We start from the raw sequence: 27,538 nt of genomic DNA, 5'->3' as shown, positions 1-27,538 counted from the left end.
TAGTAATTAATCTTTTTTATTTATATATTGCATACAACTCTGAATCAAAATAAAATGGACAACGTTTCATTCTGATTAACTCTCTGTATTTATTACACTCATCCTTCCATTTCAAAATCTTTTCAGCAACGATATCTTTTTGTTTTTTTAATTTACTCTTTTGCTCTTCTTCAGCCAAAAATTTAACGCGCCTTTCTAACGATTTCTTAGCTTCTACTGAAACTTCGCCTTTTTTTTCGTTGGCGAACAAATCTATGAAACCTTTTACATTGTTGTTTATTTTGTTTTCTATGAAATATTTTTGCATTTCTGCTAGTAAAGCTACCAATGTTTCTGTGGTAAGCATTCGAATTAAACATTTTTTGGTAAGGTAATGAAGGGGTCCACAAGTTTTCTGAAATTAACAAAATTATTATTATTATTATTACACATAATATACTGTATCAATTTGAAAAGGTACTCTATAATTTGGTCCCTACAGAAATTCTAAAAATATGCAAAAACACATCAGATATATTTGTGAGGGGGACATTTTGTAGACCAGTTTTCAACTAAATTACATCAACTCTCTAGTGGGGTCGGACACAACCCATAAAATCTTTCGTATAAAGAGGGGTTAAATGATACCTCACTTTAAAGGTCGTTAAACTACCAACTTTTCCAAAATACGACATATATTATATTCCTTTTCAGTACTTTTGGAAAAATCTTGGACTAAATACTCCAAAAAAATTTTGGAGTTTTTAATTCGGTACTTAATACCCTTACAGTTTTACATGATTTTTCCAAAATACTCCAAAAAATACTGAAAATACTACAATATAGTATTCCAAAACAAATTCAATTTAGAGTTTAATACTCCAAAAACAATTTGGAGTTCTGAACTCTTTCTTTATTTCTTTCTCCCCTTCCTTATACCCTTTCAGGTGTCGGATTTGGGTTTAGTTACATAATATATTCACGCATCTCTTCCATTATTTTCTGTCTTGTGCAATTATTTTCATTTGTTCAAGCGTTTTCTGTTTAATTTTTCCCGCATATACTATTTGATGTATACATTTTTTCGTCGGTCTGCCTTTTGTTTGGTGAATTTTCCTCGTTGGTTTACTAGGTTTCATTCTCATCAGATGTCCATACCAGTTTAATTGTCTTTTTATTATTTTGTTCACTATATTGGTTCCTGTTTAGTTATCCCTCTTATTGCCTCATTTCTTATTCTATCCCATTTGGTATTTCCAGCTATAGCTCGTAGATGTCTCATCTCCATTGCGTTTATCCTACTATTATGCTTTTTCAGCTTTTTCGCTCGTTCTGAACTCAGCACTTTGTAAAGATATAGATAAAAGTTTTACTTGATTTTTCCAAAAGTACTGAAAAGGAATATAGTGTATGTGGTATTTTTGAAAAGGTAGTTGCATGACCTTTAAAATGAGGCATCACTCAACCCCCTTGCCATTAAGATTTTGGCGGTTGTGACCACCCCCGCTAGAGGGTTGGTGTAATTTAGTTAAAAACTGGTCTACAAAATGTCCCCCTCACAAATAAATTTGACATGTTTTTGCCTATTTTTAGATTTTCTATAGTGATGCAGGTCAGGCAATGGTCCATACTCCGTGATATTGTATCTTACCTGTATCTTATCGTATCAAGCTACCAAGAGCGAAAATGAAAATTGTACATTTATATGGGTTGGCCCATATGGGTAATTTTAAATGCAGTAGAGTAAAATACCAAAGAAAATAGTAAGGCAGAAACCAGAAGGGAAAAAGTCAAAAGGAAGAGTTAGAATAACTTTTAATCATTTATGGATACATGAAAAAAGTGAAAGATCGGAAAACTTTTGACATACCTACCACCTAGAAACGCAAAGCAAGGGACAGATTAGAACGGCCAAAAATTCGAAAATCAGAGAGCTTACACTGATGATGATGATGATGATGATCATGACGATGATGAACAATATTATTATAACATATAACTCTATTCGATATTTATATTAAGTTACATTTACCTGTTTATACTTTGTTAAGTTGACTTCAGACCTTACTACAGATTTGGATAAATACCTATCAGAAAAACTCTCGTAATGCTTTGTACTAAATTGTACAGTTAAATTATTAATATGCTTTCCGTCTCCTTTCTTTTCATCTATAACGGTATTTTCTTTTCTTCTCTCTTGAGTCTTCAGTAGGTCTACCATATCATCGGTTAAAAACTGTTCCCCAGAAAAGGTTTTCTTTAAGGAGAACAACTTTTTATAAGTATTTTTAATGCCGTGGTTACAATCAAATGTGTTTATTGGTCCACTCGTAAAGGAAGCATTCTTTTTGCAGTGACCTGCGTAATCTATGTAGAAATGCTTTTGGTAACTATCTTCGGCATGAGCAAATTCGGCATAAAAATTCAAGCTGTTTGTGTGAAACGGAGCTATATTGAACGAGCAGGTGTACTGAGAATTGCAGTCATTACATTTTTTTATGAATTTTACTTCTTCTGAAGTAACCTGTAATAAAAACATACGAAATAATTTTATTTTACACAATTTTAACAATTGAGTTAACAAAGCGTCCAAATATCTTGAAGAGATCATGGATTAGAGAAGTACGTACAAATACAAATATCTTGCATTGATATCGAAATATCAATGTTGTGCTTCAAAAGAAGACTGTAGATAACAAAGGTACCTACTAATGAGAAAAAATGTGCTGATAGTCCATTCTTTCACGGTTTTTGCTCTAAATTTTAAAGAACCGCTTGGATTGATATGAAATTTGGCATGCGTATAGCTTACATGTCAAAGAAAGAAAGTGATATTGTGCCGATGTGTGCTTTTCCCTCTTGGGGGTGAAAAAATATATGTCCGAAATAAGTCCGGAAATAGGTAAACTGACTAATTTTAAGTAAATTTTGTTCTATAGAGCTTTTTCGCCAAATCAACACTTTTCGAGTTATTTGCGAGTGAATATGTTCATTTTTCAACAAAATAACCACATTTTTAGACGATTTTTCGCAAATAACTCAAAAAGTAAGTATTTTGTCGAAAAAACGTTCTTAGCAAAAATATAGCTTATAAAAAAGTAAAAAAAATGGTGTACGCGTTAGGTCTCTGGATCTCGTAGAACCAGAGTTATAGCCAATGAAAAATAGATTCATATTCACCAAATTTCAAATAGAATATTTCGACGTGAAATATTCAAAAATTAAGCACTTTCTGGCGAAAACCCATTATAACTTTTTTAAAGCGTTTAAAAAAAGCTTTATTTCTGTTTTTACAAAAGTTTCTAGCATTAAATTTAAGCAAGTTACGCTCAAAATAAAGTTTGTCCCTTTTGTTTTTTCAAAAAAAAAATCGGGAAGACCACCCCCTAATTAGCAACTTAAATGAAATTAATCGTTACCGCTCCACAAATTATTTTACTTATGTTGTGTTTATATGATCTGTAAGTTTCATCGATTCAAAGTGCTTATTTTTGAAAAAATTTGGTTTCAAAATAAAATTTTGAAAAATTTAAATTTTGAAAAATATGTTTTTTTCAAAATAACTTAAAAATTGTTAGAGATACCAAAAATCTCGAAAAACAAAAAAAGTCAGATTTGCTTTTCTGAATATCATGTATTTTTTTGTTTTTCTGTTAGACAAAAATTGATTAAGATTTGGTGTTTCTAAATTTGCATACATTCGTGATCAGTGACTCGTTCAACCCCTTTTAACTACAGCCCTTTCAATAATAAGGACTTTGAACCAATGAAACTTACAGATAATATAAACAATATATACACGAGTCAAGAAACTTGTGAAGTCGTAACGATTAAGTTCATTTAAGATACTAATTAGGGGGTGATTTTCTAGATTTTTTTACCAAAACCAAAAGGGACTAACTTTATTTTGAGCGTAACTTCTTTAATTTTGATGCTAGAAATTTTTTTTATAAGACAAAAATTAAGCTTTTTTTAAACACTTTAAATAAGTTGTAATGAGTTTTCCCCGAAATGTGCTTCATCTTTGGTTATTTCACGTTAAAGTATTCCATTTGGAATTTGACGAATATGAACCTATGTTTCATTAGCTATATCGCTGCTTCTACTAGTTGTAGAGACGTGATGTATACACCATTTTTTTAAATTTTTTACAGGCTATATTTTTGCTAAGAATGTTTTTTCGACAAAATACTTACTATTTGAGTTATTTGCGAAAAACCGTCTAAAAGCGTGGTTATTTTGTTGAAAAAATGAACATATTCACTGCCAAATAACTAGAAAAGTATTGACTTAGTGAGAAAACTCTATAGAACAAAAGTTACTTAAAATTAGCCAGTTTATTAATTTCCTGACTTTCTTTGGACTAATATTTTTTTACCCCCAAGAGTGGGTGAAATCCACCCCCAGGGCAAGAGTACATATCGGCACAATATCACTTTTTTTCTTTGACTTGTTAGCTATGTGTATGCCAAATTTCATGTCAATCCAAGCGGTTCTTTAAAATTTACAGGTTTTGCAATATTTTACCGTTAAAGAACGGACTATGATCTGCAATTCCACTAAAGATATATGAAAAAGAACGTATAGCTAGGATAATAATTGTATCTTGTATTTAATGAGAAAAAAAAATAAATGGCAATCAACAGTACAAAAAAATAAAGTTAAATGTAAAATCCTGAAATCCCTATTCTAGCTGAACTTTCTGTGTCACAAACTTACTAATTAGGGTGTTCCGAAAAAACCAAAGTTTAAAAAATGATCTCCCAGGCTGTTTTCTGGTGATGGGTATCCTATAAACCCACAATTTCAAATTTCAGCCCAAAATGTTAACTCTAACTATCATCTATCGGGGAAATTCGGTCTGGAAGAGAAGCCCCTTTGACCATCCTCCATATAGACGTAAATTCCTATCAGCGTTAGGGTTGTGATTGTGTTTTCAGCAGAGTCGTTTATGACATCTTTATTTCCAAATTAGTTATTGAATTTGCCGTTTCTAGGCGTATCTTTGATTTGAGAATTTATTTCACATTCTTACATTTGAAATAGAAGGAAGTAGGGTAGAGAAAACAGTTTAAAGTTGAAAAACAAGGAACTGCAGCACAGAATTCTAGTTAAGCAGACAACGTGTCCGTACAAGAGGCCACATGGCCGCCACGGCGTAGGCCGAAGCCCGCGAGAGGCACGTCAAGTGCTCGACAAGATCGGAGACCCAACCCAAGAGAGTTTCGGTCTACGCCGTGGCGGCCATGTGGCCTCTTGTACGGACACGTTGTCCGCTTAACTAGAATTCTGTACTGCAGTTCCTTGTTTTTCAACCTTAAACTGTGTTTTCTCTACCCTACTTCCTTCTATTTCAAATGTAAGAATGTGAGATAAATTCTCAAATCAAAGATACGCCTAGAAACGGCAAATTAAATAACTAATTTGGAAATAAAGATGTCATAAACGACTCTGCTGAAAACACAATCACAACCCTATCGCTGATAGGAATTTACGTCTACACGGAGGATGGTCTGGAAACGAAGACCCGTAGACTCATTTTTTTATGTTAATTTTATGGTAGAATAATATGTTTAGTTTGTTTATTATTTATTGTTATACCTGTTACATATACATAATTACATACATATAATTTGGGAATAGTGATTTGTTTAATTTTATCCCACAGGATTGAAAACAAAAACTTATATTTGGGAGGTTCAAAATAATTTTTTTAAATAAGATTTTTTTACATCTGGTTGGTAACACTTTAGAAAAAGTCACGCGTCGCCACTGCCAATTACTATTGTACTATTCAAATTAATTCAATTAATTATTAATAACTCTATTAATTCAATTATTATTGCACTATTTTAGGTATTCACCACTGGGTAAATACTGACTGTCAGTTTCTTAACACTCATATGTATTGTTTATTATTTTGTATAAAATAGATCGCAATCAAATGGATGTCAAAAAAAATTAAATAATGTTGATAGTTTGTTAAGAACGAAATGAAAATAATTTAATAGACAACAAAAAATCAAATCAAAAATGTGTATGCCAAATTATTTTCTTAGAACAAAACCTAATTAGAGACTGATACAGTATCTAATACGTAACATTCATATAGACATGTAGGTACAAAGCAATTGCAATATAATCTATATAGTACTTACAGAAGTTGAAGCTTCTTTGCCGATACTTAAAGTAATATTATCATTAGCCTTTTTTTCTAAGACTACATCATTATTCATAAGGATTCGCATTAAGTCGTCTTCTTCATATTCGACAGTGACGTAATGAGGATGTTCATACTTGTAGTAGAGGTTTATATAGACGTAACCATCAACCAAGTCTGGAGCCACGTCTACTGATGTATGTATTCTGGTACCATCCGCAAATTCAACAACTCGATTGCCGGATTTTTCTAAAAGACTTTTAAAGCCATCTTCTCTCTCATAATAGATCTCTTCTTCGACGTAATCTTCTTCAGACACAATGTGATACAGCTTCTTTTGTTTTATTTTATTATGCGATAAGACGCTTCTAGTTCCGTCAAAACGCAACAAAGTTTTTTTTAAATATGGTAGTCTAGCACTTTCCAGAACTTTTTTAAGATCTTTGTCAATGACATAACCCTTTCTTGTTTCTAAAGCTGCTCGTCTACTAATATAGTAAGCACTAGCTACTCCATTACTTTGCATGCTCTTATTTAGTTTCTTTCTATAGTCGTTTAAAGTTTTGCAGTGATATTGTTTAAGCGTGGATTGTCTGATTTCTTCGATGTTTGTGTCTGGTTTCTCAAAATTTATTTGATTTCCATTTGACATCAGTATGGTAATTGTACCATCGATTTTTTTAATAAGGATATATCTAAAATAAACAGGTTTAAAAAGTTTACTAAAATTGCAAAACAATATTGTTTTACACTTTTTGGAAAATCTTTCAAAATTAAGAAAATTATTAGGCAAAACTTTGTAAATAATAAAAAGCAATCTGGAGAAGAAAGATACATTGATAAACAGGACCAAACTAAATATATCAACTAATGATTAAGCTTTTAATTTTCTGTATTTACAATGCTTATTTTCAATTAAACAATAATTTTAACAAACAAAACTTAGCCTGGAAATTAACTTTTGTTTGTCTCTATTACCTATGAGCAAGTTTTAAACATACAATGGTCAATTTGAAAAGGTACCACCCTCTATAATTTGGTCCCTACAGAAAATCTAAAATATGTAACGCCTTAAATATAATACTTGCGCAAAATTTCGGTCCAATGCTTTTTCTTCCTAAGTCCTGCGGTCCAAAGTCCCTTAGAATATAAACAAAAAGAAACTTTTTGTTTATTCTAAGGGACTTTCGGCCCTCAGTAATAATGTAATCTTTCTTCTGTGTTTAAATTTTTCAGAAATGCTCATTAGTTTTCTCAGGATTCGAAAAAAATGAATACATTTAAAAAGCATTGGACCGAAATTTTGCTCAAGAATTATACATTTTTCTAATCAGTATTTCAAAAGCTTTTAAATGAGGTGTTACATGGTGTACTTTCCCATTTAAAACATCAAAGTTATGATTGTCACCTGAAGAGGGATCGCGTAAGGTTCGAAACATTGATGCTATAATATACTATGATTATTTTAAAAATCCACCTATCCGAGTGTTTTGCTTGTGTGCTAAAAATAAATAAGTTAATAGGGAGGGGTAACATACAGTGCGCTTAACCAGCGTACCGTATGTTTTGTCAATAAAAATTGTCGTAAAAGTATTTTTTTTCAAAAATTGTTTAAACAAATTACAAATTTAATACAACATTAAATTTATTAACAAACGACATATATTCGTAATTTACGCAGAGTACATAAGTACAAATTAGAAAAAGAAACGTTAAATTCCATCAGCAAGAACCAGAGATATTTTATAGACTTTGAAGATTATATTTCATTTTTCCATATCGCCAATTTGAATAACGGTACTGACTTCGTCCACAATAATAGTAGGACTTTAAACGTAGATATGTTATGAAATAATTATCCCTAAATCCGTTCAGACTGCTTTCCTTTTTTACTGGTAGGTGGACGTCTAAAATGGTGCATTTTTGCCCTTAAATTATTAAAAATTTAAAAGTCCACCGAACCCACTGCAGGAAACAAAGATTTTAGTTATCAAGGTACATGAAACTCAAAAAACTTGTCAGAAGCCTGGCAATGATCGGGTCAGAGTCAGCAACATGGTACTTTTTTAACTTTTTTTTCTGGACTATTTGGTCACAACAAATTCAGCTGATATAGATGAGCGGCGAACCCCCAAAAAGATAACCATGGCCTATAATTATTTGGCAACCGGTTAAAGTTGGTAACAGAATATTTGTAATAAAAATCTGCAAAACTTTTGAAAATATAGAATTTCAATTGTAAGCTTTTAAATAAACAAGAGAAAACCAAAAATTTTGATTTTGATGAATTTCTTGAAATATTCTTCAACTAAAGTAGAGCTACTAGTTCTTCTGATAAATATACTCACCCTTCTCTAGTAAAGAGTCTAAATTCTTCTAGTCTTAGAACTTTAATATCGGTCGATAACTGCTCCTGCTTAATCTCTACCAACTTCTCCCTAATCTGAGATAAATAACAGGTCACATATATACCATTTGGGAGTGTTATTCGAAACGACATAGCGTCCTCGATTGCAGTCGTTAGCTCAGAAGACTGAGTAGGTGTATATTTTTTTGATTTTCCCATTGGAATATCAGTTTGATACTCTTTTTTATTAGAATCATGCAGGACTCTTCGCAGAATATTAACCATAGGAATGTGTACAATTGGTTTCTTTAACACAAGTGTTTCGTAATCTTTGTGAACTTTATAAACTGGAAGATTTTTCGTTACTGCTTCGTTCAGCCCCTAAAAATATTTTTGTCGACGATAGTACACTCAACCACACTTATACGGAATTACTATGTATGAAAAATCTTCAACTTCTACAGGGTGTCCAGAAACTCAACCGTCAAACGAAGACAGAAGATTCCTCAGATAATTTTAACCCAATTTATAGGCATTTTAACCCAATTCATCTAGTCCGAAAATGCTTCCTAAGGGAGATGGCGTCTTGTAGTTATTTTTTCTTAAATACCTCCAGAAAGCTTCTATTTAAAAAAAAAACGAAAATTGGTACGCATATTTATCTTCCAGGGCAGGGCCGGCGATAACGGGCCTGCAAGGGATGCACTGCAGGCGGACGCCCTTGTTTGGGGGGGTTCCAAAATGAGCTTTTTTCTGTTGGTGTTATGCAAAATACTAAGATAAAAAATTCATTTTTTAAATAATGTGGTTTAAATTCGTCATAATACCCTAATCTGTGTTTGTTAATTTTGCATATTACACATGTAAAATATACAAAAATATGCAATGCCGCATAGAATTCTTTCCATGTAGTACATAATATAATTTATTGGTCAAAGATATCATATTTCAAACAAACAACTTTGCTCTTAATGGGAATACTTTGTTTATTTTTTCCAAATTTCTTGCAAGTTGTTAGTTTTGTATTTTGTATCAGCAGTTATGAGAGGAAGTGAATTATTTCTAGTAAAATAAACAAGATTGTGATACTGCTTTCTTGCGGCTTGTCTAATTTAAGTATTAATTTAGGTATCAAGTTATGGATTACTTCCATAAAAACATATTTAAAATAAACATTTTAGTACTATTTCATGCGATTATAATACAGAATAGTTTGTCAGTTGTATACTCTATGCATCTGCAGTTAAAGAATCCAGTATTGCATTCAACTAATATAAAATTATATTTGTTAAGTACTCAGTACTATTTTATTAAATTACAGTTTCATATTACTGCAGAAGCATAATCTTGAGGTTTTAAAGTTATTATTTTTATGTAGGTAAATAAAAATGGATTAAAAAAATTATCAGAAGAGGCGAAAAAGGAGAAAAGACAAAAGAACAATCTTAGTTCTCTTAGCCAATTTCTTAAGAGTTAAAATGAACTTGTTTTGTCAGATGATGGGTCCAATAAAACTGTACCAAACTTTATTTACCGGGGACATTTGCGGATAGCGGGTACTTATCCGGATATCCGGGGGTTCCGACTTAGTCGGTGCCCGGAACACACATTTTTAGGACACAATTCCAAAATCAAGCATTAATAGGGAGAAATGCTCTTCTAGCTACCCCTAAAATCAGGTGGTTTAACCATATAAAGTAAACCAAGGTAAACAGAGGCCCAGGACATTCAAGGTAACGTTTAGTACAAAGCCTCCTCATTCGTTATATACTGCGACGGGGAGGGGGGTGGTGGTATAGCTTGGGGGTCAGATCACTCCAGGTTATGGGCCGTCAGATAGGTACAACTCCAGGTTAAGCTACGCAGTGTGACCGGTTTGATCTTCGGACATGTGGGTCTCACTGTTCCATACCCACATAATGTCCTCGAGGCTGGGGTTGTACGAGTATCTGTGTGTATGTGGGGGGGGGGATTTGCAGGCGGGCACTTTATACCCTAGCGCCGGTACTGTTCCAGGGATAAATAGATTCCATCCATTGCATATTTCTAGTACCGGTCACAGGCGTCCATTTTGGGTAGGGCAGCGGTTATTTTATAACGTAACTTCTTTTTCTTTAACACTTTTAAGCATTTTTGATACTGGATTATTAAATTAAGAGGTATTCTAGTACTAAAAGTTACTCTTGATTTAACTCGGTAGGACACACCGTTTTCTAGAAAAATCGATTTGAAAACTTTTCGTTTTTGAATTTTTTTTTTATGTAATTATGTTTATTTACAATCTACATCATTAAAAGAGTATTAAGTAAATTTGTTCCATGTTTTTGGGCATGAAGAAGAGACTTCCAATGATGTCTCATCTTATTCTATTTATGTTTAAGTTTTAAAATAGGTCCTGAAGCCAAGTTCTATCTAGTCTCCTTGTGGCAGGGCCATTATGGGATAATTCCCCTACTAACTCATTTTCATGGTGAAGGTACGCTCATTTTGTGACTCCGTGGCTCGATGGATTTCGTCTCTGATGAAAGGTATATTTAAGTCTGCGTGAAATGTTTGATTACTTACGTACCATGGTGCATCCACTATTGATCTTAGAACTTTAGACTGAAACCTTAAGATGATATTCAGTGATGTTGACTTTGCACAGCCCCAGAGGTGTAGTCCCTAGTACCAAATAGGTTTGAGTATTGCTTTGTACAGAAGAATTTTGTTTTGGATGTTGAGTTTTGATCTGCGCCCAAGGAGCCAATACATTTTCCGGAATTTCAAGTCTAGCTGTCTTCTTTTGGTCTGGATATGTTTCTTCCAAGTAAGACGTTGGTCAAGATGAAGGCCAAGGTACCTATTTAGCGTCTGTTACTGTTGGTATTCGTACATTTTCTATTCTTACAGGTGGGCATGTGTTGTGGCGGTTGATAAACGTTATTTGAGATGATTTTGTTTTGATTACTTTTGTTCGCCATTTTGTGTACCATGCACTGAGTATGTCCAGATGGTGTTACAGGTCTTGTGAGGCTTGTATGGGATCTTCATTTACAGCTAGTATTGCTACGTCATCAGCAAAGGAAGCGATCGTAGTATTATAAGACTCTGGTATATCGGCTGTGTAGAGTGAGAAAAGTAGCGGTCCGAGAACACTACCTTGCGGAACTCCGGAGTTAATAGGACAGAGGCTGGATTGTTGGTCTTTGAATTTTACAGAGAAATATCTATTTGATAAGTAAGCTTTGATTAGGAAGAAATAGTTACTAGATAGTGCTAATTTTACTTTGTAAAGCAGACCTCTGTGCCAAACTTTGTCAAACGCTTGTGAGATATCTAGGAATACAGTTCAGTACAGTACAGTATGTTGCAGTATTTAAAAATAATTAAATTTGAAAAAAAAATTGATAAAAATTTTCAAAAAAAACGATGTATTTTACCAACTTGAAGCAAGAGTAAATTTTAGTACTGGAATACCTCATAATTTAATAATCTAAGAGTCAAAAATGCTTAAAAATTAAAGACAAAAAAGTTATGCGATAAATAACCGTTGACCTACCCAAAACGGACTCATATGACCGGTACTAAAAATTCGCAATTAATGAAATTGATTCATCTCTAGAATATAAATAAACGTACCAGTTTTCGTTTTTCTAAATGGTTTTTTTTAATTTTTTTTGGAAATTCAAAAAACGAACAATTTTCAAATCGATTTTTCTACAAAACGGCGTGTCCTACCGACTTAAAGCAAGAGTGCTTTTTAGTACTAGAATACCTCACCATTTAATAATCCAGTGTCAAAAATGCTTAACAGTTAAAGAAATAAAAGTTATGCGATAAAATAACCGTTGCCCTACCCAAAACGGACGCCTATGACCGGTACTATAAATTCGCAATAGATGGAAACATGGAATCGATTTATTTTTGGAAGATAAATATGCGTACCAATTTTCTTTTTTCTAAATAGAAGCGTTCTGGAAGTATTTAAGAAAAACCAATTACAAGACGCCATTTTCAAAGAGCTCTAGCTCCCTTAGGAAGCATTTTCGGACTAGATGAATTGGGTTAAAATGTCTTAAATTATCTGAGGAATCTAATGTCTTCGTTTGTCAGTAGAGTTTCTGGACACCCTGTATATTAAAATAAAAAGAAGAGTATGATTACCTCAAAAATATCTATAGTTACACTTTCTCTAGACTTATCCAAGGTTCCTCTGCTCTCTTCAGTTTTACTATCTGCATTTGATGCTTCGCGATGTCTTAAGAAATCGTCGAAAAGTTTACTTCTAAAATGTTCTTCATCCAAAGTTTTAACTTTCATCTTACCAATACCTAATTTTTTAGATTTTTCTGATTCTTTTGGTACTGTGTCTGTTGAGTTTGTATCGTAGATCTCACTTTCAGATATCTGAAACAAGGTTATTAATTAAGTTTGGATATATTATTGGTCCACTTAAGTCTTAAATCTTAACTTATAAACAATCCTATAAAAATATACAGTTGAGTCCATGGTTCTTTACCAGTGCGTCATTAATACCTGGCGAGATAAAACACATACTTTTTATCTAGCATCATTGTTTCCCACGCATGGAACTAAAGACAAACAGCTACCGCCTGTTATTAAGTAAAGACACATGTTATTTTTATGAACGCTATAGAGTCAGTACATTGAAATGTAAAGGTATTGGATTTTGATAAGAGTTATGAGTCATGCCGATTTAGATTTAGTACACAAGTTTAAGTGAAATTTTTAAGTTGCCAAAATCCATTACCTTTACAAAAAAGATGCTTGGGGACGTTTTAGATTTTAAGTACAATTTGTTATGTTTCTGGTTTTTTTACTTGTGGCTGCCAATTTGTTGGATTTTCTGCTGTTTTTTGTCCTGTTTTTGCATTTAAAAGTTATTTATATTACACAAACAGTTGTTCTCACAACTAATTTTATATTGGATTTTGAAATTTTATGGTAAGTGTATTATATTTTGTCATTAATTTACGTACAAAGTTAACTAAGGAATGGTTTTGTTTAAATTTCCGCAAAAGTGAAAGAAATGACAAATAAATAATTTTTTTTATAAATTGTTTATTTATTTATTAATGACTAATGATATTAAAAGAATTTATGTACTTCATACTTATGTATACTTCAAATGTAGATGGCACACAAGATGGTAGAGACACAAGGCCCCAATTAGAAGTATGCAACACAACAGTATTATTAAAAGCATAAGAAATTATACAAGATTAAACTACAAGTCATTTTATAAAAACAAGATTCTTGTTGAAACTGCAACTTACTTTTACGCCTTTTTTCTTAGATTTGGATATTTCAAACATAATTTTTGTATCATCTGCAATAATCCAATGAAAAGTATAAAAGTTCTTGAACATTTCGTTTGAATGTAAGATCAGATTGTTTTCCAAATATTGCAAATTAATTGTGCATTTACTATTTTCATCAATCAGTTTGGTGTTGTCTACAGTAATTTTTATGCCATCATGGCTTGCAAATATTGTTCTAAAAAATATTGAGCTCAGTTAATATAATCCATATCTCAAAGAAGATATGCGAAATTAAAGTATGATTGTGATTAAAAACCGGATTTAAAGGCGGAGATACATATGCGCTCTGCTCGGTGTGTGAGCCGCTCGCGCGCAGCGTATTCGTCAGATTAGTACGTGTTTTCAAGTGACGCACAAACGGCACGCACACGGCGCACCACGATCTAAATTCTGTCGGTTTTTCAACAAACGCTTTGATGGTTCGCAACACGTATTTGGACGGGTTTGCGAGTGGTTTGTTGGTTTTGGCGCGCATGAGTTGAATATTTGTTAGTAATGGAATGGTCGGAACTGTCGGAAGGAAATTGATGTTTACCGTGGAAAATCATTATTGTGGGATCCTCAATAAAGAACAATTTAATTTAAAGAAACAACTTAAATCCGATCTGAACGGAAATAGAAGCTGAAATAAAAAAATGTACATGCGAACCATTTAAAAAAATGTTAGTTCATTGTTGTACTAAAAATAGCATGTATTAAAAATAAGATTTATTATTTTATTTGGGCATAAGCCACAATTCGAGTTTGAAATCAAGTTTACTTGACCTTTCGACTTTCACTTCGGAAAGAGTTATCAATATTAAAAAAACATTCATAAGCAGATATATATTATGTGTCACCGGAAAGCGAAATAGGTAACGCACGACTTGGAGAACCTATAGTTTTCTAACTTCGTGTCTGGTGAAGCAACGCAGTTGAAACAAGCGGATATATTATAATTGTGTCACCGGAAAGCGAAGAAGGTAATAGGTCTGGATCCTGCGTATGAAAAAAAAGTTGATTAATAGCAAGCTGAAAATTTGTTAATAGCTTAAGGGTGTCTAGTCGGACAAACTTTGATATATGGGAACACTGGAACAGGGGAAGTTTTAATTGTGGAACAGGTTAAAAATTTGGAACGGTCAGACCACGAAAACGGCACATGTATTTTGTCCGACAGAACAGACTTCAACTCTCCGAACAGAGATTAAACTCTCATGCAAAAATCAGACTGCTATGTATCACCAAATGGGCGTTTTAATGAGTGGAACATGTAGAATATGTCAAATGACAGGAATTATGACAGGTGATAAATAGCAGTCTGATTTTTGCATGAGAGTTTAATCTCTGTTAGGAGAGTTTAAGTCTATTCTGTCGGACAAAATAAATGTACCGTTTTCATGGTCTGACCGTTCCAAATTTTTAACCTGTTCCACAATTAAAACTGCCCCTGTTCCAGTGTTCCCATATATCAAAGTTTATCCGACTAGACACCCTTAAGCTATTAACAAATTTTCAGCTTGCTATTAATCAACTTTTTTTTCATACGCGGGATCCAGATCTATAAGGCACAACTTGGAAGACCCAATAGTTTTCTAACTTCGCTTCTGGTGAAGCAACAGAGTTGGAACAAGCAGATATATTATAATTTGGTCACCGGAAAGCCAAAAAGGTAACGCACAACTTGGAAGACCCAATAGTTTTCTAACTTCGCTTCTGGTGAAGCAACGGAGTTGGAACAAGCAGATATATTATAATTGGGTCACCGGAAAACGAAAGAGGTAACGCACAACTTGAAAGACCCAATAGTTTTCTAACTTCGCTTCTGGTGAAGCAACGGAGTTGGAACAAGCAGATATATTATAATTGGGTCACCGGAAAGCCAAAAAGGTAACGCAGAACTTGGAAGACCCAGTAGTTTTCTAACTTCGTTTCTGGTGAAGCAACGGAGTTGGAACAAGCAGATATATTATAATTGGGTCACCGGAAAGCCAAAAAGGTAACGCACAACTTGGAAGACCCAATAGTTTTCTAACTTCGCTTCTGGTGAAGCAACGGAGTTGGAACAAGCAGATATATTATAATTATGTCACCGGAAAACGAAAAAGGTAACGCACAACTTGGAAGAGCCTATAGTTTCCTAACTTCGCTTCTGGTGAAGCAACGGAGTTGGAACAAGTAGATATGTTATAATTGTGTCGTCGGAAAGCGAAAAAGGTAACGCACATCTTGGAAGAGCTTATAGTTTCCTAACTTCGCTTCTGGTGAAGCAACTGAGTTGGAACAAGCAGATATATTATAATTGGGTCACCGGAAAGCCAAAAAGGTAACGCACAACTTGGAAGACCCAATAGTTTTCTAACTTCGCTTCTGGTGAAGCAACGTAGTTGGAACAAGCATATATATTATAATTGGGTCACCGGAAAACGAAAAAGGTAACGCACAACTTGGAAGAGCCTATAGTTTCCTAACTTCGCTTCTGGTGAAGCAACGGAGTTGGAACAAGTAGATATGTTATAATTGTGTCGTCGGAAAGCGAAAAAGGTAACGCACATCTTAGAAGAGCCTATAGTTTCCTAACTTCGCTTCTGGCGAAGCAACTGAGTTGGAACAAGCAGATATATTATAATTGGGTCACCGGAAAGCGAAAAAGTTAACACAGGGCTTGGAAGAACCTATAGTTCTCTAATTTCGTTTCTAGTGAAGCTACGCAGTTGAAACAAGCAGATACATTACAATTGTGTCACCGGAAAACGAAAAAGGTATCGCATGACTTGGAAGTACCTATAGTTCTCTAATTTTGTTTCTGGTTGTAGGAACAAGCAGATATATTATGGTAGGGGAGCAAAGTATGCTAAATGTGCAGTCACTCGAGCGCTTTGGCGACCTATTGGGTTGTGATTATTAGGTCCTAAAACCAAAAAAGTTAAGTAAAATTTTCCATTTTAGTGGGGACTTCCCATTTTTTAATTTAATTTTCCTTTTCCAACAAACTTTTTTCCGATTATAGCGCCATCTATCCATAATTCAAAAAAATGTTTCGAATAAAAGTTGTTTATTTTTATACAAACAATCCAAATCTGCAATAAGAAACGGGGTCTACCATTTAAGATTTTAAAGTAACCCCCCACCTCACCTCCGTGGGGGGTCGTGTTTGGAACCATTCGATAGATTTTTCAAAAACATTGATAAAGTGTATTTTGCAGTTTTTCGATATGATGTTTATTTTGCGAAAGATCGCGGGATTTGTATTTAAAATTTTAAATTTACCCCCCACCCCTCTCCGTGGGTGTCAAGTTTGGTATTTTTCGATAGATTTTTGAAAAATATTGAACACGTAGTTTTTAGTTTTTTCAATCTGACGTTCATTTCGCGAAATATTCGCTTTTTTTTGTGAAACTTTTTGACTCACCCATTTCCGTACGCCCCGCTCAAATCGTCATATTTTTGAAATATAGACTCTTTTGCATGTACTTAACTTACCTTATCTTAATCTGACAATTTCGAATATTTTAAGGATAGATTTTTTTCGGGCCCCCCTGAACGAACTCCCCTGTGTTAAGAGCCAATATATGGTGGAGGTACATCTGCAGGGTACCACGTTTCTCCCCATATGATAATCTGACGCGCTCGAGTAACTGCAAAAATCCCCGCTTGGGCTCCCCTACCATTATATTTGTGTTGCCAGGAAGCGAAAAAGGTAGTTCCCGAAATGTTCCCAAACTGTGGCTTATTCCACATAAAATAGTAAATTGCATAAGATGACACAAGAAAATAGTTTCAGAACAATACCAAAATAAGATGTAGTAGAAGTACAGGACAGAGACATGATTATCTACAATTACTAAACGTTCGTAAGTTTCCTCTGGATCGTCAAAATGAAAAATTTTAACGAACAATAACCGCGCCACGAACGCGCGGCGCACACACGGCGCGGAGTTCGCGGCGCGGATATGTATTTCCGCCTTAAGTAAACATTCTCTCTCACCACCTCAAGACCGCGTCCCACCGTCAAATAATTTGATCAAACTGGTTTGAGCAAACTGAAAGAGACAGTTAGTGACGTCACATGCTGAGTGTTCATTGTGGATACTAATGAAAAATTTTAATTTTAAATAAAGTACAAACAAGTTAGACAACTCAATACAAAAAATTTGATCAAACTAGACTGATAGTGAGAGCACAGACTTTTAGAATTTCAAAAAAACTGCAATTGTGACGTCACTTTGACGTACTTCCGCAGTTTGCTCAAACTGTTTGATCAAATTATTTGATGGTGAGACGCGGCCTTTATTGTCCTGAAATCGGGCTTGGCCGGTAATATATACGTTTTTACAAATAGGTTTAGGCAGGGCCGGCGATAACGGGCCTGCAAGGGATGCACTGCAGGCGGGCGCCCCTGTTTGGGGGCGCCAAAATGAGCTTTTTTCTGCTGGTGTGATACAAAATATTAATTTAAAAGAAACTGAAGGGTGCCTATGCTAGTTTTGCAGGCAGGCGCCTGATACCCTAGCGCCGGTACTCCGTTTAGGTATGAAAAATTCTTATAAAAATTTAAAAAATTATGAAATTGACATAAGCGTTTAACTTAAAAAAGTCATACACAAACCTAGCTCCGCTAACAGCAAAATATGTTGTTCCAGAGATATCATAAGCTAAAAATTCTTTAGGAAAATTGGATTTTGAATATTCTGCAAATAGATTTCGATTATTGGGATAATTTTCCAACTCATTTAACATTTCATCAAATGTTACTTCCATATCTTCCTCTATTTTCTTTGCAATACATACACCACTGTCATCTAGGTCATCCACATGAAATTAGGAAAATTCACCGAAAACATTTCGCCGAAGCACAATTCACCGAAAGCATAATTCACCGAAATAAAAATTCACCGAAATTATCTAAATAAATTAGTTTTAATAAGTAAAAAATGTATTTATATAAAATAGAATTTGTTTTAAAATATCATTATCACTTTATCACAAATAACAGGAAATAAATTTAGATATAGTCTAATAGGCAAAAAATAGAGGTCACCGTGTCCTTTTCAATCCTGATGGACAAACTCAACGGTTCCTTATGGATTTTTCGCTGCTGATTACGAATTTCGAGGGTGGATTTCGATCCGAGTGGTCAAATAATTGTTATAAACAATTTAATTGTTTATAAGGCTCTGGCTTATAAACTAAAAGAGATAAAAAAATATTTCAAATAAAATGTGTTCCTTAATAAAAAATTGAGAAAAAAACGTTTACTAAACTTAAATCCAACAATTAGAACTCAAGATATTGTAAAATTAGTGCACAATGCAAATTTCAAATTGCAAAATAAGTATTTTTCGAAACTTTATCGATCGTAACTCGGCTTCTACGCATGCAAATGAGCCTTAGAAGGTCTCATTTTAAAGCTTAATTAATAGACTTCCAAACACAGTTCGTTAAATTACTTTTTCTTCATTTGTTTTAACGTTATACCCGTTTGAAATTATAATTTTCTTAAAAAAATTGTACTTTAATTTATTTATAAGGGTTTTAAGGAAATTTGAGCTGAAAACATTTATACTTTAATTAACAATAATGATAGAAGACAGTGGCGTGCTGGCTATATAAATGAATCGGTGCAATCACCGAGAGGCCGCGGCCTACTAAAGCCGGTCAAAAATAAATACGTTTTTTTTTGCAAAAAATTTTAGATGTAACATTTAAAAAAAAAATTGGAATAAATCCTTTGTAAAAGGTATAAAATTTATTAAAATCCCTAAAGGGCTACATCAGAACAAAACGTTTTCGATTTTATTACAAAATCATCATCAGTGTAAGACAGTCTGGATACTAGCTGAGCCACCAAAGAAATATAGGGGTAATAACCCTTCAAATATAAAATGTATGCTTTACAGATGCATATTTACTTAAAATGCCTTGTGATGGGCAAAAGGCAACAGGAATAATGCCCTAAGGTAAAGTATTTAAATTCCCAACATGTGGGATGCACACATGTTGGGAATTTAAATACCTTACCTTAGGGCATTATTCCTGTTGCCTTTTGCCCATCACAAGGCATTTTAAGTAAATATGCATCTGTAAAGCATACATTTTATATTTGAAGGGTTATTACCCCTATATTTCTTTGGTGGCTCAGCTAGCATCCAGACTGTCTTACACTGATGATGATTTTGTAATAAAATCGAAAACGTTTTGTTCTGATGTAGCCCTTTAGGGATTTTAATAAATTTTATACCTTTTACAAAGGATTTATTCCAATTTTTGTGATTGATGGTATACAGCCAACTACAGGAAAACTTTTCTTTTCTTGTGGATTTTTTTTTAATTTCTAATCGAATGATGTTGGTTTGAAGCTGTTTATTTGTGGCATTTTTGTAATTAACTATTCTAAATGGGAAATAAGCCACAATTTAACAAAAAAAAAAATGATTTTATTAACGTTTCGATGTCCAGATCCAAAATACAAAATATTAATAAATTAAACAAAAATGTTGTTGCTTAGTAAAAAATTCTTCTAATAATTTATTTAATTTAATCTTACTCATTGCTATCGGAAATTCAGACATATATCATACATTTTAAAGTAGAAGACTTTAAAATTATATTTCCAATATTATATTTATGAGTTGCGTTCCTGGGACGACTTTATTGAAAGATAGTTCATTCGATTACATGAAATCAACTTTAACTCAAGAATATCCATCACAAAAAAATTCATAGCATGTGGTTGTCTTTTTAAAGACAGATCACACGCTATGACTTTTTGTCGATTTTGATGATAAATCGTATTAAAAAATAGGATTGTACAAGTAACAAATGATAATGTTGTTGATACCGCGAAAACTTTACCTCCGTGTGGTACTAAAAATTGTAAAGATTGTATAGTTTGCTGGTAAGCTGTTTTGCATAAGAACAACTTATATCAGTGTGCTTATCCAAATTTAAATATAGTATATAAGCATTTATTAAAGCGGGCTCCACACTCTCGGCGAAGTTACTTGGCCAAAGTTGACCGAAGTCCGAAGTACCCTCTCTACACACTCGTTCTACTTTGCGAGGAAGTGCGATACCGACAAAGAGCGGTGCGATACCGACAAAGATTCCTTTGACTCGGACGCGCCAGACCGACAGAGAATGGAAGTAGAACGAAGTAAGGCAAAGTTGCACAAGGTGGCCGTCTACACTCTCGTACTTGTTGAACCTCGATCGACTTCGGTGAGAGTGAAGTGCTGGCATAACTCTTTCAGTGACACAAGTATCTTGTGAAAGAAGCTTTTCAACGTTGAAACACATAAAAATTCTGTTAAGAAATACTATAATACACGATCACTTGGAAACGTTTATGCTAATTGCTATTAAGTATAGAAAAAGAAGCTTTGTATGAGCTTAAAAATGATCAAAAAATCGACTCATTGGCTCAAAAATCTGCTTTAATGCGAAAATTATTAATCAAGAGTTAATTATTTTATAAAATAATTGCAAAAGAATGTTTAGATTATTGCGTTGTATTAATATTTAAATACTGTTAAATTAAAGTATTTATACTGTACTTACTTGAATTTGTACTCTCTTGTATAATTGATTTACTAAAATTCAACTTTAGATAATTGTGATAATACTTATCTATTATTATTATTTGTAAAGATTGCTTTTTCTTAAGTAAAAGAACATAGTCAATTTAAAAATTCAAAATTTTATGTTTGATTTAGAAATAATTTATATATTTTTTTGATAAATAACGAACAAAAAATCTGATAATAGAAGGTAAAATGGTAATGGGAGGCCGCTTTTCTATAAAATCACCGGGCCGCTTGAAAAGTTGCAGCACGCCACTGATAGAAGAACTCAAAAGGAACATTTTGAGCTTACGAAAATGAACTTTAAAAGAAATGAAGATAAAGTAATTTAAGTTACGATCGATAAAGCTTCGAAAAATACTTATTTTGCAATTTGCATTATGTACTAATTTTATGTACAATATCGTGAGTTCTAATTGTTGGATTTAAGTTAAGTAAACGATTTTCTCTTCGTTTTTTATTAAGGAACAAATTTTATTTAGTAGATTTAATCTTAAAAAAAAATTTTTGTATAAGGGTTTTTGTGTAAAATTTCTGAATTTTTCAATGGTAAATCAGTTTTTTTCTAAAATTTATATTTTCGTAGGTATTTAAAAAAACAACTAATTTCGCAATTCATTTGTTTAATAAAAAGTGAAGCACCCACTTTTGGAGTGGAACTTTTTGATATGTTGTTTATTAAATATTTCTTAATGGAATTACAAAAAGTTCTATCTTGTTTGATTTTTTCCGTAAGCCAAATCTCCATTGACTCCCCTATGATAATATATATACATATAGTGACTGTACACCCCGATATGGGGCTAAGTCGCGAAAGCTTTCTATTTCTTGGGAGGATCAGTCCCTTTTGCTTATGTTATCTTCTTAACGATTTCTCTCCATTTTTTCCTCTCTGTAGTTTGTCTCCGCCATTCTCTGACTCCTGCGTTTTTTAAGTCTTCTTCAACTTCTTGCAACCATTTTGATCTTGGTCTTCCTCTTTTCTTTCTTCCTCCTGGATTCCATTTTATCATAGCATATGTAACTCTGCATTGCTTTATTTTGGTCACGATACCTTCTTTCAGTACTTTCCTCATCTCTGCATTTGTTCGGCTTCTATATTCATTTTCCTCTGTTCTGATTGGTCCCAGTATGGTTCTCATGATCTTTCTCTCCACTATTCTTAAGTTTTCTTCATCTCTTTTAGTCATCGTCATTGTTTCTGCTGCGTATAATAACATTGGTCTAATTATGGTGTTAATAGTCAGTATTTTGCTTTTATGTAGTGATTTATTTGCAAAATATGCTTTATTCGTTGCCAATATTTTTTCTTTTATTTCTGGTATTCTTTCACCCGTTTTGCTTATTGTCACTCCCAGGTATTTAAAATTTTCCACTTCTTCAAACTCTGAATTTCCTATTTTGGTTTTTCCTTTTATTGCTATTTTCCCTAGTCTTAATATTTTTGTATTTTCTTCATTTAATCTGACCCATTGGCTCCCCTTTCTCTTTTATTTTTTCTAGCATTTCTTTCATTATGTTTCCATTATTTGCAATAATAACAATGTCGTCTGTGTAGGCGATTATTTGTTCTTAGGTTACCTTTGTTTATATTTCGTAGTACATATTCTAAAGCTAGATTGAACAGTGTCGTGAATAAGGCATCTCCTTGTTTTACTCCTTTATTTATAATGAATTCATCTGCCTCGCCTCTGCATCTATGATAATAATATTTTAAAATAAATTAATTTTATACTAATTTATCCATACTAATTTCGGTGAATTTGTATTTCGGTGAATTGTGCTTTCGATGAACTGTTTCGGTGAAATGTTTTCGGTGAATTGTTTTCGGTGAATAGGGAACTTGCATAAAATTTAAAATTCGAAAAAAATGCTATAAATCATAACAGAACATAATAATTTAAAACATATATCAAAGAAAAAAAAATTGTTTACGTTTGGTCCCTAAAGGCGATTAGAAATTATAACAGCCAGCCCAAGACACGCCCTCATTGGTCTTGACGTCATATCATTGTAGTATTGGATGTCCTCGCCATTAATTCATTAGGATTGGCAGTCGTTTTGACACTCAGTTTTATAAATATTGTGATAGTCGCTATTTCTGACTAATATGTATTTGAGTGGTTTTGTTAAACAATTTCGAACTAATATTAAAGTTTTTGTTAAGACAATTTTTAATTAATAGTTAAGTGACGAAGCAAGTTTTCAATCCAAATAGTAAATTAATAATATTGAAAAATATTAAAAATCACTAAAAGATTTTTAAATTGAAAACTTATTGGTACATTTTCATGGTAACACCTCCAAGACTTCTATAATTTGCAAGTCATATGGATGCTGCAGTGAAGACGAAAGGGAAGGAATTCTACACCTTGCAATTCACATCCCCCGTCTGCAGCCGGCAAAGTTCCAACTGAAAAATGCACCTGGTTACTCTACGGAGTAATACGAAAAATAAAATAAAAATGTGTACCATTTTTATTCGGTTGCAATGCGAAGGCAAACCAATCTTACTTTTTAATTAGAATACGGAGTGCAGTCCAGTTCCTTTAACCGCGATTTTCTGCTCTTATTGGAGCTTCATCAGAAGGAACGTAGGCACTGTTCTCCATACTCCAACCAAATTGCATCGAGAGGTTTTCCCACACATCGCAACCAAAGTGATGATAATAGGTGGCAAGCGCCATCTGGCAATTGAAAGACGAAGCAAGTTTTCAATCCTAATAGTAAATTAATAATATTGAAAAATATTAAAAATCACTAAAAGATTTTTAAATTGAAAACTTATTGGTACATTTTCATGGTAACACCTCCAAGACTTCTATAATTTGCAAGTCATATGGATGCTGCAGTGAAGACGAAAGGGAAGGAATTCTACACCTTGCAATTCACATCCCCCGTCTGCAGCCGGCAAAGTTCCGTCTGCAGCCGGCAAAGTTCCAACTGAAAAATGAAAAAATGAAATGAATTGCAAGGTGTAGAATTCCTTCCCTTTCGTCTTCACTGCAGCATCCATATGACTTGCAAATTATAGAAGTCTTGTAGGTGTTACCATGAAAATGTACCAATAAGTTTTCAATTTAAAAATCTTTTAGTGATTTTTAATATTTTTCAATATTATTAATTTACTATTAGGATTGAAAACTTGCTTCGTCTTTCAATTGCCAGATGGCGCTTGCCACCTATTATCATCACTTTGGTTGCGATGTGTGGGAAAACCTCTCGATGCAATTTGGTTGGAGTATGGAGAACAGTGCCTACGTTCCTTCTGATGAAGCTCCAATAAGAGCAGAAAATCGCGGTTAAAGGAACTGGACTGCACTCCGTATTCTAATTAAAAAGTAAGATTGGTTTGCCTTCGCATTTCAACCGAATAAAAATGGTACACATTTTTATTTTAATAGTTAAGTGTTTTTATTACTTAAGACAATTTTTTTAAAATGACTAAAGAAAGTTTTTCCAAAGACCAGTCTGATAGCTTACCTATAGTAAATATGTGTATGGTGGCCACATATTTTCAAAAGGGTGAAATTTTTTCCGTTGGAGAAGTTCAGGGAGTTAAAGCAGATAAGTAAGTGCATAATATGTATATTATACGCCTTGTTTTATCGGCTGGTAACCCAATAAATATTTTATTGGGGTTTTTAATAGTTGTACTTTTACAAAATATCACTAAACAACACTTATAGTGTTTTCTTTTATTTTCTATAGTAAACCTTTTTTCCTTTCCTTCAAAAACTGTATCAGACTCCAATCTCAAAAAACTGGTATATATTATTACATTGGCATACGGTAAATGTCGTTAAAATATAAATATAACCATAAACATAAACATAAATAAAATATAATGAATAGACGTGACGGATCGTTTGAAATGGTTTAAATACACAGAAGATTTTAATCTTGAATGGGTTGCATGTGAGAGTTCATTTAAAATGAAGTAAAAGTCAGAGTAAAAGTTGAGAGTAAGTCTGACTTTTACTTCATTTAGAAGATTTTAAATTTGTACTTTTAAGTTATTATGAGTTTTTGAAGCGTGAAATTTTGGAAATCTCATTTTTAAACAAAACTGAACATTATTATGTAATAAAAAAATGTGCAAGTTCCCTATTGTTTTTGGCGAATTTACCGTCTACGCACCTACATTGCTTTCTTCAAGGATTACGTCTGATTCAGGTTTACCCACTACTGGAGACATGCCATAACTACGAGTTTTCTTGGACATGAGACATACGTCGGATTCTTCGGCGGTTTCAAGAAGATTGCTGTACTCTGGAAACATGTTTAACCTTCGAATTTTCTTTACTCCCGGGCATTCTTCAGATTCTTCAATTTTTCTAACGTAGGTAGGATGTTCGTTATGCCTTAACCTTAACAAATTATATTTAAAATTAAAACAGTCCTGTAATTAACAATTAATTACTTGAATCTTGAAAAAGGTAAAACTATCAATTGAATAGTCACAGTTATTGTGCCTTATTGGACAAACTGATGCAAGAACTCAGTGACAAACGGCCCCATATGCAGAAGAAAAAAGTGTTGTTTCTTCAAGACAATGCACCGACTAACAAGAGCCATGCTTTGGAGTTCGAAAGGTTTATTTGACCCCCTCCGATTATAATGTGTTCCCAAATCTAACAAGATGGATTCCAAAATCATTGGAATCATTTAGTCCACAGTACATCGTCCTTTTTGGAAGATATTACAAAAGTCTTAAAAATGGTCTTAACTGCTTCGTTTGAGCGATTCTACCACTTTCTGAAACATTTTAGAGTGCAGGTTGGGCGCGTTGCCGCGTCCCGCGTTATTAAAATATTTACGCTGTCGGACTAACGAAACGCGGCTGTAAATTGGCTATAGCGGGATAAGATGGTCAAAAATGCCCCCGCACCGATCAGCCCCGCTACTTATTTTTTCGATAAAGGATATAAAATTATGCCCTCATGCAAATTTTTAGCTTCCCAAAGGTCCTAGAACCTCCTAACTCGAGAAAAAAAGAATTTTTAGGTTTTATTTTTTTGTGAGCGCAATTTTAACTTAAGAAATCTTAAAAAATTCGAGAGGATGTATATTTTCAATATAAAACAGCCTGATTTTTTTTAGATTTTTGTAGTAAAAAATGAGCCCAGGAAAAATTTTTGAAATTTTCAAAAAAAATTTAGGTTATGTAAATATAATTTGGCCAACTTTTATAACTAGTATTTTGTTGTGTATCTTTTGTCGTTCTTTTGAATGGCAGAGGCAGATTTTTTAATATCTGAGCGGAAAGAACGAAAAAATTGAAAAAACCGTTTTTGGCTGTCTCGATATGCATCTCGGGACAGCCAATTTTAGGATTTAGGATCCTGACTTCAACAACTAAAAAAATCACTAAAAGTGTGAATTTTGTCATAGAATTTGGTATGTGGGATTATAATAATATTTGGAACAGCTTTCCCAAATAACTTTTTTCGATATCTCTAACGCGAAGCAAATCGAATCGCATATCGAAAATTTACCCTGTTCGTGGATTCGCAGTAGTCCGCGTTTAAAATTTAAATTTCAGTTGACCCTTTTAAAAATTGTGAACCATTAACCTGTATGACTGTGCCAAATTTCAAATCTGTATATATTTTGATTGCCGAAATATAGGGGTGTCTTCATCTTAAATGCGACACACTGTATATTATCAATTTGATAATTTATTGCAACTAATATAGTCGTATTTTTTATACCTAGATTCAAAATATACATTCAAAATACTGACTAATTCACTAATTTTATCATAAAAAGTCAAATTGATTGCATTGAAGTATTGAACCAATTAATGCGTATTAATATAATGTTATTATAATAATTATAATAAATATACAGAGTGAGTTTTATGTATAGAAACACTCAATTATCTCGGAAACATCTTGCATAATTTTTATAGGTTTTGGTGGGTAGGGGTTTTCTAATGCAGCCGATATTATAGTGATAATTACATTTTTGTCAGATCTTCCGTTTTTCTGGAAATCTAATGAACTTTGTTATTTTTTTTTGCGTTTTGAAGTCTTTAAGAAATACTGATTATTTTTCATGTTATATTCTCTATACCTAAATGCCATAGTTTCGGAGTTATTACTACATGTATTTAAAAAAAATTAAACAAATTATAAAAATCAATTTTTTCGGTCCGTGTAGT

General features: G+C 33.1%; 1 protein-coding gene across 1 annotated transcript in view; it reads right to left on the bottom strand.

Moving 5' to 3' along the window:
• The window catches only part of LOC126887193 (uncharacterized), a 65,785-nt gene continuing 38,247 nt past the window's right edge, over positions 1–27,538 (bottom strand). Inside the window, exons 7-14 of the mRNA XM_050654582.1 lie at positions 25,513–25,742; positions 18,399–18,591; positions 13,766–13,985; positions 12,633–12,875; positions 8,488–8,867; positions 6,138–6,834; positions 2,012–2,503; positions 1–394 (exon numbers count right to left, since the gene is read on the bottom strand). Coding sequence (XP_050510539.1) covers positions 17–394; positions 2,012–2,503; positions 6,138–6,834; positions 8,488–8,867; positions 12,633–12,875; positions 13,766–13,985; positions 18,399–18,591; positions 25,513–25,742 — 2,833 coding nt within the window. The 3' untranslated portion in view covers positions 1–16. The remainder of the gene's footprint in view (positions 395–2,011; positions 2,504–6,137; positions 6,835–8,487; positions 8,868–12,632; positions 12,876–13,765; positions 13,986–18,398; positions 18,592–25,512; positions 25,743–27,538) is intronic.

This window comes from Diabrotica virgifera, chromosome 6 (genome assembly GCF_917563875.1).
Source record: "Diabrotica virgifera virgifera chromosome 6, PGI_DIABVI_V3a".
In the NCBI taxonomy this organism is placed as follows: domain Eukaryota; kingdom Metazoa; phylum Arthropoda; class Insecta; order Coleoptera; family Chrysomelidae; genus Diabrotica; species Diabrotica virgifera.
Note: the sequence above shows the minus strand (reverse complement) of the source record. Positions and strands in the feature narration are given on the sequence as shown.